Source organism: Ranitomeya variabilis, chromosome 1, assembly GCF_051348905.1.
Source record: "Ranitomeya variabilis isolate aRanVar5 chromosome 1, aRanVar5.hap1, whole genome shotgun sequence".
NCBI lineage: Eukaryota > Metazoa > Chordata > Amphibia > Anura > Dendrobatidae > Ranitomeya > Ranitomeya variabilis.
In genome coordinates, this window is record NC_135232.1 from 82,645,890 (window position 1) to 82,658,367 (window position 12,478).

Consider the following 12,478-nt stretch of genomic DNA (forward strand, 5'->3'; position numbering starts at 1 on the left):
ACCTTTAAAAGGCAAAAAAAAAAAAAATATCATACATAGGTTTTTTTTAAAAGAAGTAATTTGTAATGCTGGCTGGGTTATCAGTCCTCCTCAATTACAGACGTAGTTTACGGTAATAACACCAGTCTATCCGGTACGATTGAAGCATCGGTCTCATGATCTGAATTTTTTTTTTTTCCACCTGACATTCTTTATAAAATATAATTCCCATCTTGTTCCAGTGTCAGAGCATCTGCTGCCATTTTATGGGCTATCATTAGGTTCTGGATACACTTAATTTGCAGGATGTCTAATGTAAAAAGAACATTGCGGCCCCACGTACCCTAATTAATTTTTAAAGCGTAGTTTCTCTTGAGTATATTGCTCACTCTTGTAAAGGTAAGGAGTGAGCGCCCAGCCATGGTCTAAGACTGAAGGCCTGACCATGTCTGAAGACTATACACCTGACCCTGGCTCTAGGGGACATGGGATAAGCCCCTCAAAGCTCTTTTGACCCTGGCTCTTCGTGAGAGTCTCAAGTGAGGGGACTTTATGGAAAGGAGTTGTGTTAGTCAGACAACCCATGTAATGAGGACCTGTCACCAGGTTAAAAGTGGACAGTTTTTGATCTGCTCTCCTGAGTACACCATTTCTTTTCCAAATCTACCATATGGTTGGAGAGTCGTGGACTATTTTAATTAGCTTGTGCAAATCGCTCATTTTTATTGTCTTTACTACTGGTCAGTAATTATTCAGAACAGTCTAACTACATGACCACAGATAATCTGTAAGCCACACCCTCTTGGAAAGACAAAAAAAACCAAAACAGAATACTCGTGGGACCAGCAGGAACAGAACAAGATAAAAAAATTAGACAGTTCTAGTCTAGTGACAGGTTTTCTTTAAAGGGGTAATAAATCAATGGATCCCATCATATCGCTAATGTTCTTCATAGCTAAGGCCTTAGGATGTATAATTTTTCTGAAGCACTAGCAAATTCATATATGGTTTCCAGTGTACAAAAACAAACAAAATGAAAGGTGCACTTAAAGGGACTCTGTCACCTGAATTTGGAGGCAACAATTTTCAGCCATAGGGGCGGGGTTAGCGGGTGTTTGATTCACCCTTTCCTTACCCGCTGCCTGCAATATTGGATTGAAGTTCATTCTCTGTCCTCCATAGTACACGCCTGCGTAAGGCAAGATTGCCTTGTGCAGGCATGTACTACGGAGGACAGAGAATGAACTTCAATCCAATATTGCAGCCAGCATGCAGCCAGCGGGTAAGGAAAGGGTGAATCAAACACCCGAAAACCCCGCCCATATGGCTGAAAATTGTTCCCGCCAAATTCAGGTGACAGAGTCCCTTTAAAACTTAATGGGAGGGCTTTTTAAAGTCTGCCATAATTTTCTTTCCTCTAAATCTTTGTATGTATATGTAGTGGAGTTTGTGCGTGATCATATACTCACCTACCACTGCGCTCTCTGGGATTTAGCATTGTTCTGCTCCTCTTCTGAGTGACGTCACCACTCTTCAGGCTCTCTGGGTCAAACTGCGCTCTGTTTGACCCCGAAGTGGTTTTTACAATGCAAGTCTAAGGAGCTTCATAGCAAGGCCTCATAGGCTTACATTGTAAAGAGACTTCCAGCTAATGCATACAGTGATTCGTAGAGACGTCACTGAAAAGAGGAGCAGATGGTGATAGGTGAGTTTATTAACAGACTGACACTACACAGTACATACACATTTACTCAAAATTAATGGGAACACTTCTTTAAAGAAGCCCTCCTCCTCCCATCACAGATTTTATCCTCTTAATATACTGCACTCATCATATTATATAGCACTGTGTACTTACAATTGCTCCTTTTGCCTTTCTACCCAGTAAATTATTTTATTTTCTCTGCTCTATGTAAAAACAGGAAGTTTCTTGCTGTAGCATTTATTATTCCCGCTTCAATTCATGCCCAATCTGCTCACTCCTACTCCCGCCAGGGAGTTTTGCAGTAACTCATTAGTCGTACAGGGTAAATTGACCACCTGTTTCTACATAGAGCTTAGAAGTATTCATTGTAGCCACTTTTTAATTATGTGATGTCATAGACCTAATGAAAAAGAGAATTATCTTGGTAGAAAGACAAAATGAGAAATTGTAAGTACACAGTGCTATATAATAGGATCATTGCAATTTAATAAGATTTTTTCCTGTACAAGTCATAAATCACTGCAAAAAGTCCTGGCGGGGGGAGAAGGGAGCAGCTGGGTCAGGAGTTGAATAGTGGAATAATAAATGCTGCAACAAGAAACTTCCTATTTCTACATACAGCAAAGAGAAGAATAAGCTGGGTAGAAAGGCAAAATAAGCAATTGTAAATGGACAGTGCTGTATAACATGATGATTGCAGTATATTAAGAGGATAAATATTTTGATAGGAGGAGGAGGAGTGCTATTCTAATGACACAGCAACTAAAATATTCTATAGATATTCAGCTCCTGGCTGCAGGATTGTCCTGTCATCAATATTGAGCTTCAATGTTACATACCATGGCCTCCACGTAACCTAATGAATGACTGTGGAGATGAGCAGCCATCTGCCCCCTACCACGACTCCTTTTCAAAGACAATTAAAAGAAATTAACAAATATCTAATGTTTCACAATATTTTGCTGAAGACGATCACTGAGGCAGCCATGCTTTGAATCTGAACAGCTGAATACTGATGGGAATTGTAGAAGAACCATATCGTCATATATTTCTTATATATTACTTATCCACAACATAATATACGCCGTCTTTTCATTGCATTGCCGTTCACATTAACCACTACAACATACTTTAACTAACACTTGTTTGTGCTGTCTAGTAACCTAAATTAAGATCATACATGTACAAAACCATCCTATTGCTACTGATGTCACATTTTGAAAACCTTTCCCCTATGTGAAAGGAAAAAGTAACATTCATAAATTTTGTTTTACATGAAATGATATCACTTAACAACATTAAACATGTAACTGAATTACCTGTGCATCTGTGTGCCATAAAGTACACACAACCTGTATATCCACTGTAGTGTCAGATACTGCAACAATATTTGGCCCAGGAGATAGAAAAAAAAGAAATAATAAACCTATTATGTAGTGAAAACTTTCACCCTACTTGTTGTCTTTCCCCTGTTCACTAACGATCAGGTTTTATTTTTAATATTGTATAATATCTATTATGGCTAATAGAAACGTACACTTAAATGGTCATGGTACTTTCAAATAACTTGACTTGAATGATAATTTGATGATAATTAGATAATTTGGGAATCGTTTTAATAATTATTTAGTCTTACCCGAAATAATCACTCCAAAGTGTGACCACTTGATAGCTCCCTTATGGCTAACTTGCTTTCCACTGCCTGTTGCCAAGTGTCATCCATCTATCAGTAGAGACATAAAAAAGAGTTCTTGGAAATGGGGGCAAGTCTTTGTCTCTCTACAGGAAGTGAGGGCAGAACATTTTCTACAGGAAGTGGAGCAAGGACTTCATCTCTTTATGGTTAGTAAAGGAAGGGCTATATCTACAGGAAGTGGAGCAAGGACTGCATCTCTCTACAGGAAGTGGAGCAAGGACTGTATCTCTCTACAGGAAGTGGAGCTATGATTGTATCTCTACAGGAAGAGGAGCAAGGGTTGTATCTCTCTACAGGAAGTAGAGCAAGGGTTGTAAGTCTTTACAGTAAGTAAAGGCAGGGCTATATCTACAGGAAGTGAAGCAAGGACTGTATCTCTACAGGAAGTGGAGCAAGGATTGTATCTCTCTACAGGAAGTGGAGCAAGGGCTGTATCTCCCTACAGGAAGTGGAGCAAGGATTGTATCTCCCTACAGGAAGTGGAGCAAGGGTTGTATCTCCCTACAGGAAGTGGAGCAAGGGTTGTATCTCTGTACAGGAAGTGGAGCAAGGGTTGTATCTCCCTACAGGAAGTGGAGCAAGGGTTGTATCTCTGTACAGGAAGTGGAGCAAGGGTTGTATCTCTTTACAGTAAGTAAAGGAAGGGCTATATCTACAGGAAGTGGAGCAAGGATTGTATCTCTCTACAGGAAGTGGAGCAAGGGTTGTATCTCTCTACAGGAAGTGGAGCAAGGATTGTATCTCTACAGGAAGTGGAGCAAGGGTTGTATCTCTCTACAGGAAGTGGAGCAAGGGTTGTATCTCTCTACAGGAAGTGGAGCAAGGTCTTTATCTCTCTACAGGACATGGAGGCAGGACTATATCTACAAAAAGTGGAGCAATGACTATCTTTGTACAGGAAGTAGAGGCAGGACTTTGTGTCTCTACATTAAGTGCGGTATGTCTGTCTCTCGGCTTCTGATCTCCTGTCTGCCACACTACATGCAGGCATAGCAGAGAGATGGGCCTACAGTTCAAAGCAGACAAGCCACTGGACAACGACTGGAACAATTAGTACAGGGACGCGATGAAAAGGAAGCTCCTGCACTTCTTGTAAAGGCAGAAGGCTTATAAAGAGGAACTGTTTACTTAAAAAAGACAGTTCCTGGACATATTAGACTGGTATGTACACTAAAACGGATTTAGCTGGTTGTGAGCCATGCTTTTCTACAAGATTTCTATTAAAGGACAAGAATACTTTAAGGTTAAAACATACATTATAATTCCTTGTAAGTAAAAGTCCTAGGGCGATGTAACCCCCCCTTAGTTTTCAGATAAAAAGTGAGAGATCGAAGCTAACGCAGTATTCTGAGGTAAATGTCAGCATTTCAATTTTTTTTATTTCACAGAAGTGTGCTTTTCTTAGTTGGGTGTGACCTACCCCAGGACTTCATATACTTGACTCATCCTGTTCTGTTTAAAATTTTTATCAGCCATTTTTATCTTCAAGAGATTCATACCCTCGACAACATTATGAAGAGCTGTACAAATAAAAGAACTAATTATTCCAGTTTAATATAGTAAATGGAACCAGTCATGAGAAAAGTATGCATGTAACTAAAGCCATGGTTCTAAAGTACTAGTAAATACCCTCGTAAACATATGCTGGTGTGAAACACAAGGCTGAGGAGCAGGGAGAAAATTAAGTCTAATCTCTGCTGCTTGATTCTGCCCGAGGCCATAGCACTGAACAGTCATGGCATTGGCTATCCTATATTAAAGATGCATCTAAAGGTTGGGTTGGGATTTCACAGAGTGGCCACCAGGGCTGTGTAGTCAGAGCCCATTTTGGTTGAGTCGGAGTCTGAGTCGGTGTCATGGAAATTGAGGAGTTAGCGTCGGAGGTTTGGCTTACCGACTCCACAGCCCTGGAAGGGCGGTGGAGTCGGAGTCGTGGAGTCAGAGTCAGAGCACATTTTGATGGAGTTGGAATCGGTGTCATGGAAATTGGGGAGTTGGAGGTTTGGCTTACTGACTCCACAGCCCTGGTGGCCACGGCTCAGCTATTTATTGGTTGTGAGGTTTAAGGCTTTGTGCACAAAGAATTTATTGGAGCGGACCCTTTCCTAAATACATTTCAAAAAAGCTTGGAAAAAACTCCTCCTATTCATGTCTATAGGAAATTCACTTTGCTATTCATATGAAAAGTTTTTTTTCCTTTCTTGAAAAAGTTTTGAAAAACGCCAGATTGAAAAAGGAAAGTAAATGTGACTTCTTTGTAGTGGAAGCCTCTCCAAACTATGCACTGTCAAATCAAAAGACTGCAAAGAACACTACAGGAAAAAACAATCAAAACACCTTCAGCAAAAACTCCCAAAAAAGAAGCATCTCCTGAAGTGGTTTCTGCTTGAAAACCTTAACGTATTGGACAGCCTTAATAACTCTGTCTGCACATAGCCTAAGAGTATATTTAAGACACTGACTTTTGATTTCCTGGAGGGTCTTTGCTTACGTCTTCTCAGATGTTTTTCCAGCAGCAGAGCAGCCAGAATCTTTGTTCTATACACTTTCGAGAATATATAGAGCTGGCGGCTTCCAAACTAAACCACCTGAAAAATGAACATGACTTGGCGACGTTATCAATGTTAATGTTCACATAGTTTACGACTATGTAGTAACCGGAAAGGGACGAAATCAGAACCAAACCCTGTGTGTAGTCGTATCCTGCAGTCATAATCCCATTTACATTCAGCTAGAAAAAAAAGAGGCAACACGTGGAAGGGAGCATGTCTGCAGGATCAAACAGCGCAGAGTTTGTAATTAGTCTGTAACTCTGCCGACACCGAGGTTTGCAGTGGAGCTGTATACATAAAATGGTAAGAGATTTTTTTCATCAACGATATTTAAAAATTGGCATCAGTTTTTATTTTAGATGAATCGGAGCGAATAAAATGGTTGCAAAGGTGGACCTGCCCCTCTTCTTTTATACAATACATTTCTATACATTTTCTTAAGGGTTAGCATCATGACAAGAGTTAATCAATATCTGGCAGGCCAAAAGAAAGCTGCCCAGAGAGAAATAAAATGGGCCACGAAATTGCTACACGCTAGATTAGAGGCATATCGAGGGTCTGCTTCACATATTAAATCTTTCAATACTGTAGGAAAATATTGTATACAATGAATTTTTATATAATCCTTAGATTCTGTATATATACACCACACAGTGATTTCATGTTTCAGGCTTCTGGATGTAAAAATATACTCTGTAAAAAAACATTTGGGATTTGCATTCACTGAGTCACATTGTATAACCAGCAATGCTGGCAGAATGGCTGAATACAGCATGCGTTATTTCATTCATGCTTACGATTATAATTTATCAACTCAAACATCATTATCTAACCAGGTCTACCACCATGTAGTCTTATTAATAACCCATTCGCATGCTATGGGATACTTAGCCAACAACAATTAGGGGTTGCTTGTTGGCTCTGTAGTGTATAGGGCTGTCAACTGGATTGGCTGCATTATTGGATGCTTAAGAGCCAAGCCCAAAAAAGCCCAAGACGTTTGCACTGGCAACCCGTCTAAATTACAATATGACAGTGGAGTAGGACCAATGATGAAGAAATTCAGGCCCCCCTTATGCTCGAAAAAACAATTCACTTGGTTAAGTTCAACTTCTATAGCATCTACAACCAACATTACAGCTTCAAGATACCCTTGAGTTGGAAGGAGCATCTAAGGAAAGTTCCTCATGGGCGGAGCTGAAGAAGCATTGGCTGCCAACAAACCACTTTGCCTTGACCTGGTTAATTAATTACAGGAAAAGGGCTAAAGAGCGAGTGAAAGAGAAATTGAATGAGTTTTTAATGAATCTGTCACCTACTTCATACATGTTGGACAAACCCTAGATAATTTTGGGCCTATTTTCATTATTTTCACCTATAGTGACAATCTGCATGTCTACATCAGGTCTTAAAGGATTACAATCCACCAAAGACCCTTTGAAAAACTAGATCTGGTCTCAAGTTTACTCACTCTTTCAATGTAAAAAGTAACATCCGACATAATGACTCGAATCAGGCAGACATTCAACCCTAAATAATGATGACGCGTAAAGGTTGGATGGATGGATACAATGTGGATAGTGTCCCAAGGTGACGGTTGAGAAGTAGCTATAAACAGACTACATTATGCTACAATTCATTACATAAATGAAATAATTTGATAAACATTTTGGCATTTTTTACACTGAATATATTAGCTTAAGCTTTACAAGATAAACACAATTAAAAAGCTTGTAGGCAATGTATTTTTTCTTTTTGGTTGAACCTTACAAGCCCATGCTCTGCAACTCCAAAATAAAAATGTATTATGGCATCACTTTGTTCACTTGATCTGTGGACATGTAGCCGCATGGTTGTAGAAATCCCTTGCCTGGCGGAGCAGTAGTGTTAAGCACAAGGTTTTGCGGTGAGTTTACAATGTGGACAGAGGTATAGTCAGCCACCGGTGTCTCGTAACTCTGGGCTTTTTCTGTGGCATGAGAGATCATGGTGGCAGTTGTAAGGCTTTCTGGGGTGAAGTAGCTATCCATGGTAGGATTCTGCTGAACACTTTGTGAGGCCTCTACTGGGAAATTCACAGGACAGAACGCCATCACTGCGGTATCACATACATAAGAATTGTCCACGTTGAGGTTTCTTGGATGTTGGATGGCTGGTTCACAGCAGTCTTCGTTCTCCATCTTCATTCTCTGCCCTGGTGAAAGGAGAAGTCTTCCTGCTGGTGTAATATCACTTACAAGAGCATAAAAATCCATGCTTGGCTTCAAACTGATGCTGCTTAGTTGAGTTGTAGCGGCATTCATCTCATTATCAAGTAATGGGCAAATGTTATGTTCGTCCGGTCTTGTGCTCATCTTTTCTGTATTTGGCATTTGGGAACTTGTAGGCACATCTCCTTTATTTGATTTCTCACTAAGGCACAGGAGATCTGCTTGGTTATCTTTTGTATTCTGACATTGTCCAGTATCTGAGGTTTCATCGTTTATATCGCGGTTTCCAAAATCTGTTTCAGGAATATCTGGTTCACAACAGCTGGCCCGGCCAGAGTCATCATCCTTAACACCCAGACAACTATGGGCCTTAGGGTATTCTTCTGCCAACAGCCGGTCAGTATCAGTGCCTTCGTTCTTCTCTTCTTGGTCATCAAGGTCAAGCTCAATAAATTCAACCCAAGGATCATCCATGCACAGCTGTTGCTTGTAGCTGTCATGGCTGGCAAGTATTGAGCTGACTTCATCCAATTTTCCTTTCTGTTTAAAAGTCAGAAACACACTATAAATACTCAAGTGAAGTGACAACAGATTTCTAACATTACGAATATACTTTTCTACATTACTGCTAATGAAACAATAATGGTTCAAATGGTGCCATTTCCAGAAAAAGCACTTTTAGCTATGCAGCACATGTCTGTCGTAAGTGATGGTAAACTTCAGGTTTAACGTATGTGACTCATAGGCCTTCATCCATCCAACGGAGGCCAAGAGTGTCTTTTTGGCCTTTGTTTGGATGGCGTATGTTGGTGTATAATTTTTTAAACATCCTGTTGCATTATTCTATACAGAGGTACCGTAAAAAAAATTTTTTTTCACAGTGTGGTATCCAGCACTCAACACGGGAGTCTATAGGATTTGTATGCCACAGGATGGCCATAGCACAGTTATTCATTGGCTTACAGTATGTCAACGGCATCAATCAGAGTTATATATCAAGAAATCCTAATCCTTTGGCTCAAAAAGGATAGTGAATTGAGCACAACATAAAAGTTTATTTTCATCTAACAAAGTCATAAAAGTGGTATGAGCCATCACTTTCTGATTGTTGGAAGTCTAGCTGGCTGGGTCTTCACCAATCTAGAGCTTGGAAGGGTCATAGTGCTGATTTAGAACTGCAACCCTTTCAGTTTCTTGACCCAACATTGGTGTTATCAGTCATTGTCTGTGCAGAAAACTGCAGCACTCCTCCATTCAGACTTTATTCCCAGGATCGGTGAGGTCCCGGCAGTCATATATTATCCACTAAACAGTAAGAGATGGAATATATCCCACTATGAAAATGTAAGAAGATTACAAATCACATTGGAGTTTGGAGACCTCAGCTTGTGGCTTGACCTCGTTGTTACAGTAGAGGGTAGTATCCCATATTATTTATGTCTTTTTGACTATGCAATTAAACATTTATCTCTTTGAGTCTTCCGTAAATAAATTTGTGGTGAAGAAACAATGGAGATATGAGGTTCCCTCCGCTGCCGAAGATGCCAGTAGAAGAAACCAGGAGACCAGGGATTTATGCGTGGTTTATATCAACGTGTTTCAAAGTTAACAAACCTCTTTTTCAGGACAAACCACACAGAAATATCCTTGGTCTCTTGGTTTCATCTATTGGTAGCTTCGGCAGCACGGTGAATCCCATCTCTTCATTGTTTCTTCTCCTCAGATTAACTTGCAGGTCTGCAGTAGCCAATATTTTCAAGCTGTTTGACTTGTTGTGTTTCACACGACTCCATCAGGTGAGCAATTCCCAGCACCCTGATCCCCCTTATACATCAGATAATATCCTATTGAGCTATTGTTTTTCCAGCTTTTCTTTGCATAGATAAATTTGTGGCATTCTTCTATTTGCCAATGGTATAGCTAGACATCCCAAAATCAAGTAGGAAATATTATTTTTCCACCATGTTTAATTAAAGGGAACCTGTCACCGCAAATTGGCGGGATATTTAAATGAGTTTTTACCGGTCCGATGGGCGGCGTTTCATCTCCATTTCTCCACCCCGACCGTTCCTGTTGTCTGCAATATGTTAGTGAATTAGAGTACGTGTGCTCCATAGTTGGCGCACTATGTCCTGGAAGTATTTTGCTGTGTTGCGGGATATAGTGCGTGGGCGCATGCGCAGTAATGATTTTTGGCTTTGCCCGCAGTTGGGCAAAGCATACTGCGCGTGCACGACTGAAGATTGCATTGCGCACACACCAACTATGGTGACAGGTTCCCTTTAAAGACCAAACATAAGGGTACCTATAATTTTAAAAAGATTTTTTGTATTATATGGTCTGCAAAGTGCCGCTGATTGGTGGTGGGAGTGGAAGGGAGGCCGAGTCTTTAGACCTCTACCGATCGCACAAACACTGCTCTGAGACATGCAGCTCCTCCGGGAACATTCACAGAGTAGTGTATGGACTCAGTAGAGGATTTATGGGTCTGTAAACCTCTCTGCGAGAGCGGTGCATAGATGCGGAGACTTACTATTGAGTGCCGTGCACGTTCCTGCGAGGCTGCACAACAGAGCTTTGTCACATGGGGTATAAATCCTCGGACACCCCACCGATCAGTAGCATTTTGCAGTTCATATAATGAAAACACATTTTTTGCAAATAATACTTTTTAAATATTATTTCTTCTTAAATAATGATTCACTAAAAGTTAATTAAAATCAAAATGCTGTCCTTACTTGTAATAGAATAGGATCAATCCCTTTAATCTTTGGAACAGGCACTGGAGGAAAAATCAGCATCTTCAGCCTTCATTGTATAGAAAGAGCCAAAGTTAATATATGGTACTTAATAGATTTCCTAAGAAATTATTTACTTATAAATTGTTCCAAAGTCAAAATCGACAAATAAGAGAATAGTGCAAAAATGTGTAACAAGAACCTCATCAACCGTGGGGCACATAAGGTATAATACTGGTGTCTTATGTCTCAGAGGGACTTTGGGACGTCCTCAGACACCAAGAACCTCATGTAATGTCACCGCCTATCCCTCTGCTTACTCCCAATATGTCAGTCTGCTGTATGTATGTATGAACATGGCGCCAATTCATCAAAACAAGTTTGCTAGAATTCTGGCGTAAACTGCTTGGAAAAGGTGCAAAATCTTGGATCAACTCAAAGATGTGCTAAAATGTTGTGACTTTTGGCGTTTTCACCAAAATGAGAGGAGCTGGGGCAGGACGGGGGCACAGCGGGGGAGTGACACCAAAGCTCCTCTAATTCATGATGAACAGTGGTGTTTCTTATGCCAAAAATCTTACTGCAGTCAGTGACTAGAGTAAGATTTGTGGAGGGGCAGATGTAGGTGCTCTTCAGACGCTCCTGATTCATTAAGAGCTGAGCACTTCTTAATGTATCAGAGGCATCTGACTCGTACGCACTCCCAATGTATGTATTGGCCTTTACATTGTGGCAGCTCTTATTAAGTCAATTAAAAAATCCCATAAAATTACCTTTTCTTTTTACAGAACAAAATAAAAGACAAGACCATCAGGACTGCAAATATTCCAATGATAAGGAAAAGGGGCCACGGAAATTCTGGATCTGTAAGAAAAACACAACATCATAGAAGCTATTATTGGTTTTCATTTATGGCATTTCTTTATGTTAACTGTTCTTGAGACTGGAAAGCCCTGCAGATTATGCCAGCTTTGAGGTTATTATTATTTTCTTTTGACCATGTGGATCGTCCAGTTTTGATGGATGACATGTGCTGTTACATACCTATAGATGCTATAGCAGGAACCAATAACACATCGCTGAACTCTCCAAAGTTCTCATTCCCTTTTTGTCGGCATCGGACTCTGATCAGATACTCCTTCCCTATTTTCAGGCCGTAGATGGGTGAATATGTGGTGGTCACAACATCATACTGAAAAACACAAACCATGGAGTAATCATCAGGCTGCTCTTATTTGCACTTACTCATATAAAATATACTGCTACATAAATGTCAGGGGTCCACATGCTGCGGCCTGGGTGCCACGTGAAGCCACTTTGTGCGGCCTTCAATGCCATTCTATGTCACCTCCAAAGCCATTCTGTGCCACCCGAATACCAATCTGTGCAGCCCCCAATATCAATCTGTGCATCCCCCAACCATCTCAGACTCTTCTGTATTCAGGAACTCTCATGGTCATCTTGACTTCCTTTTTTCTCGAGTGATTAATCCTTATTATGCACTCGAGGGAAAAAGAAGTCAAAATGACAAGAGCGGAAGTCCCTCCTTGTCTACAATAGTGGAAGTTCCAGAAATCGACCCCCCACTTATTAGATTA

General features: G+C 40.5%; 1 protein-coding gene across 7 annotated transcripts in view; it reads right to left on the reverse strand.

The window, feature by feature from the left end:
- Nucleotides 1–1,196: 1,196 nt before the first annotated feature.
- Nucleotides 1,197–12,478, reverse strand: part of GHR (growth hormone receptor) — a 470,149-nt gene continuing 458,867 nt past the window's right edge. For 5 of the 7 annotated variants that reach the window (XM_077285624.1, XM_077285657.1, XM_077285665.1 and 2 more), the window contains 4 exons: nt 11,925–12,072; nt 11,654–11,744; nt 10,881–10,950; nt 1,197–8,682 (listed from right to left, as the gene is read on the reverse strand). In XM_077285624.1, the coding sequence (XP_077141739.1) occupies nt 7,738–8,682; nt 10,881–10,950; nt 11,654–11,744; nt 11,925–12,072 (1,254 nt within the window). In that variant the 3' untranslated portion in view covers nt 1,197–7,737. The remainder of the gene's footprint in view (nt 8,683–10,880; nt 10,951–11,653; nt 11,745–11,924; nt 12,073–12,478) is intronic. The other 2 variants (XM_077285641.1, XM_077285649.1) reach the window with 1 other exon arrangement.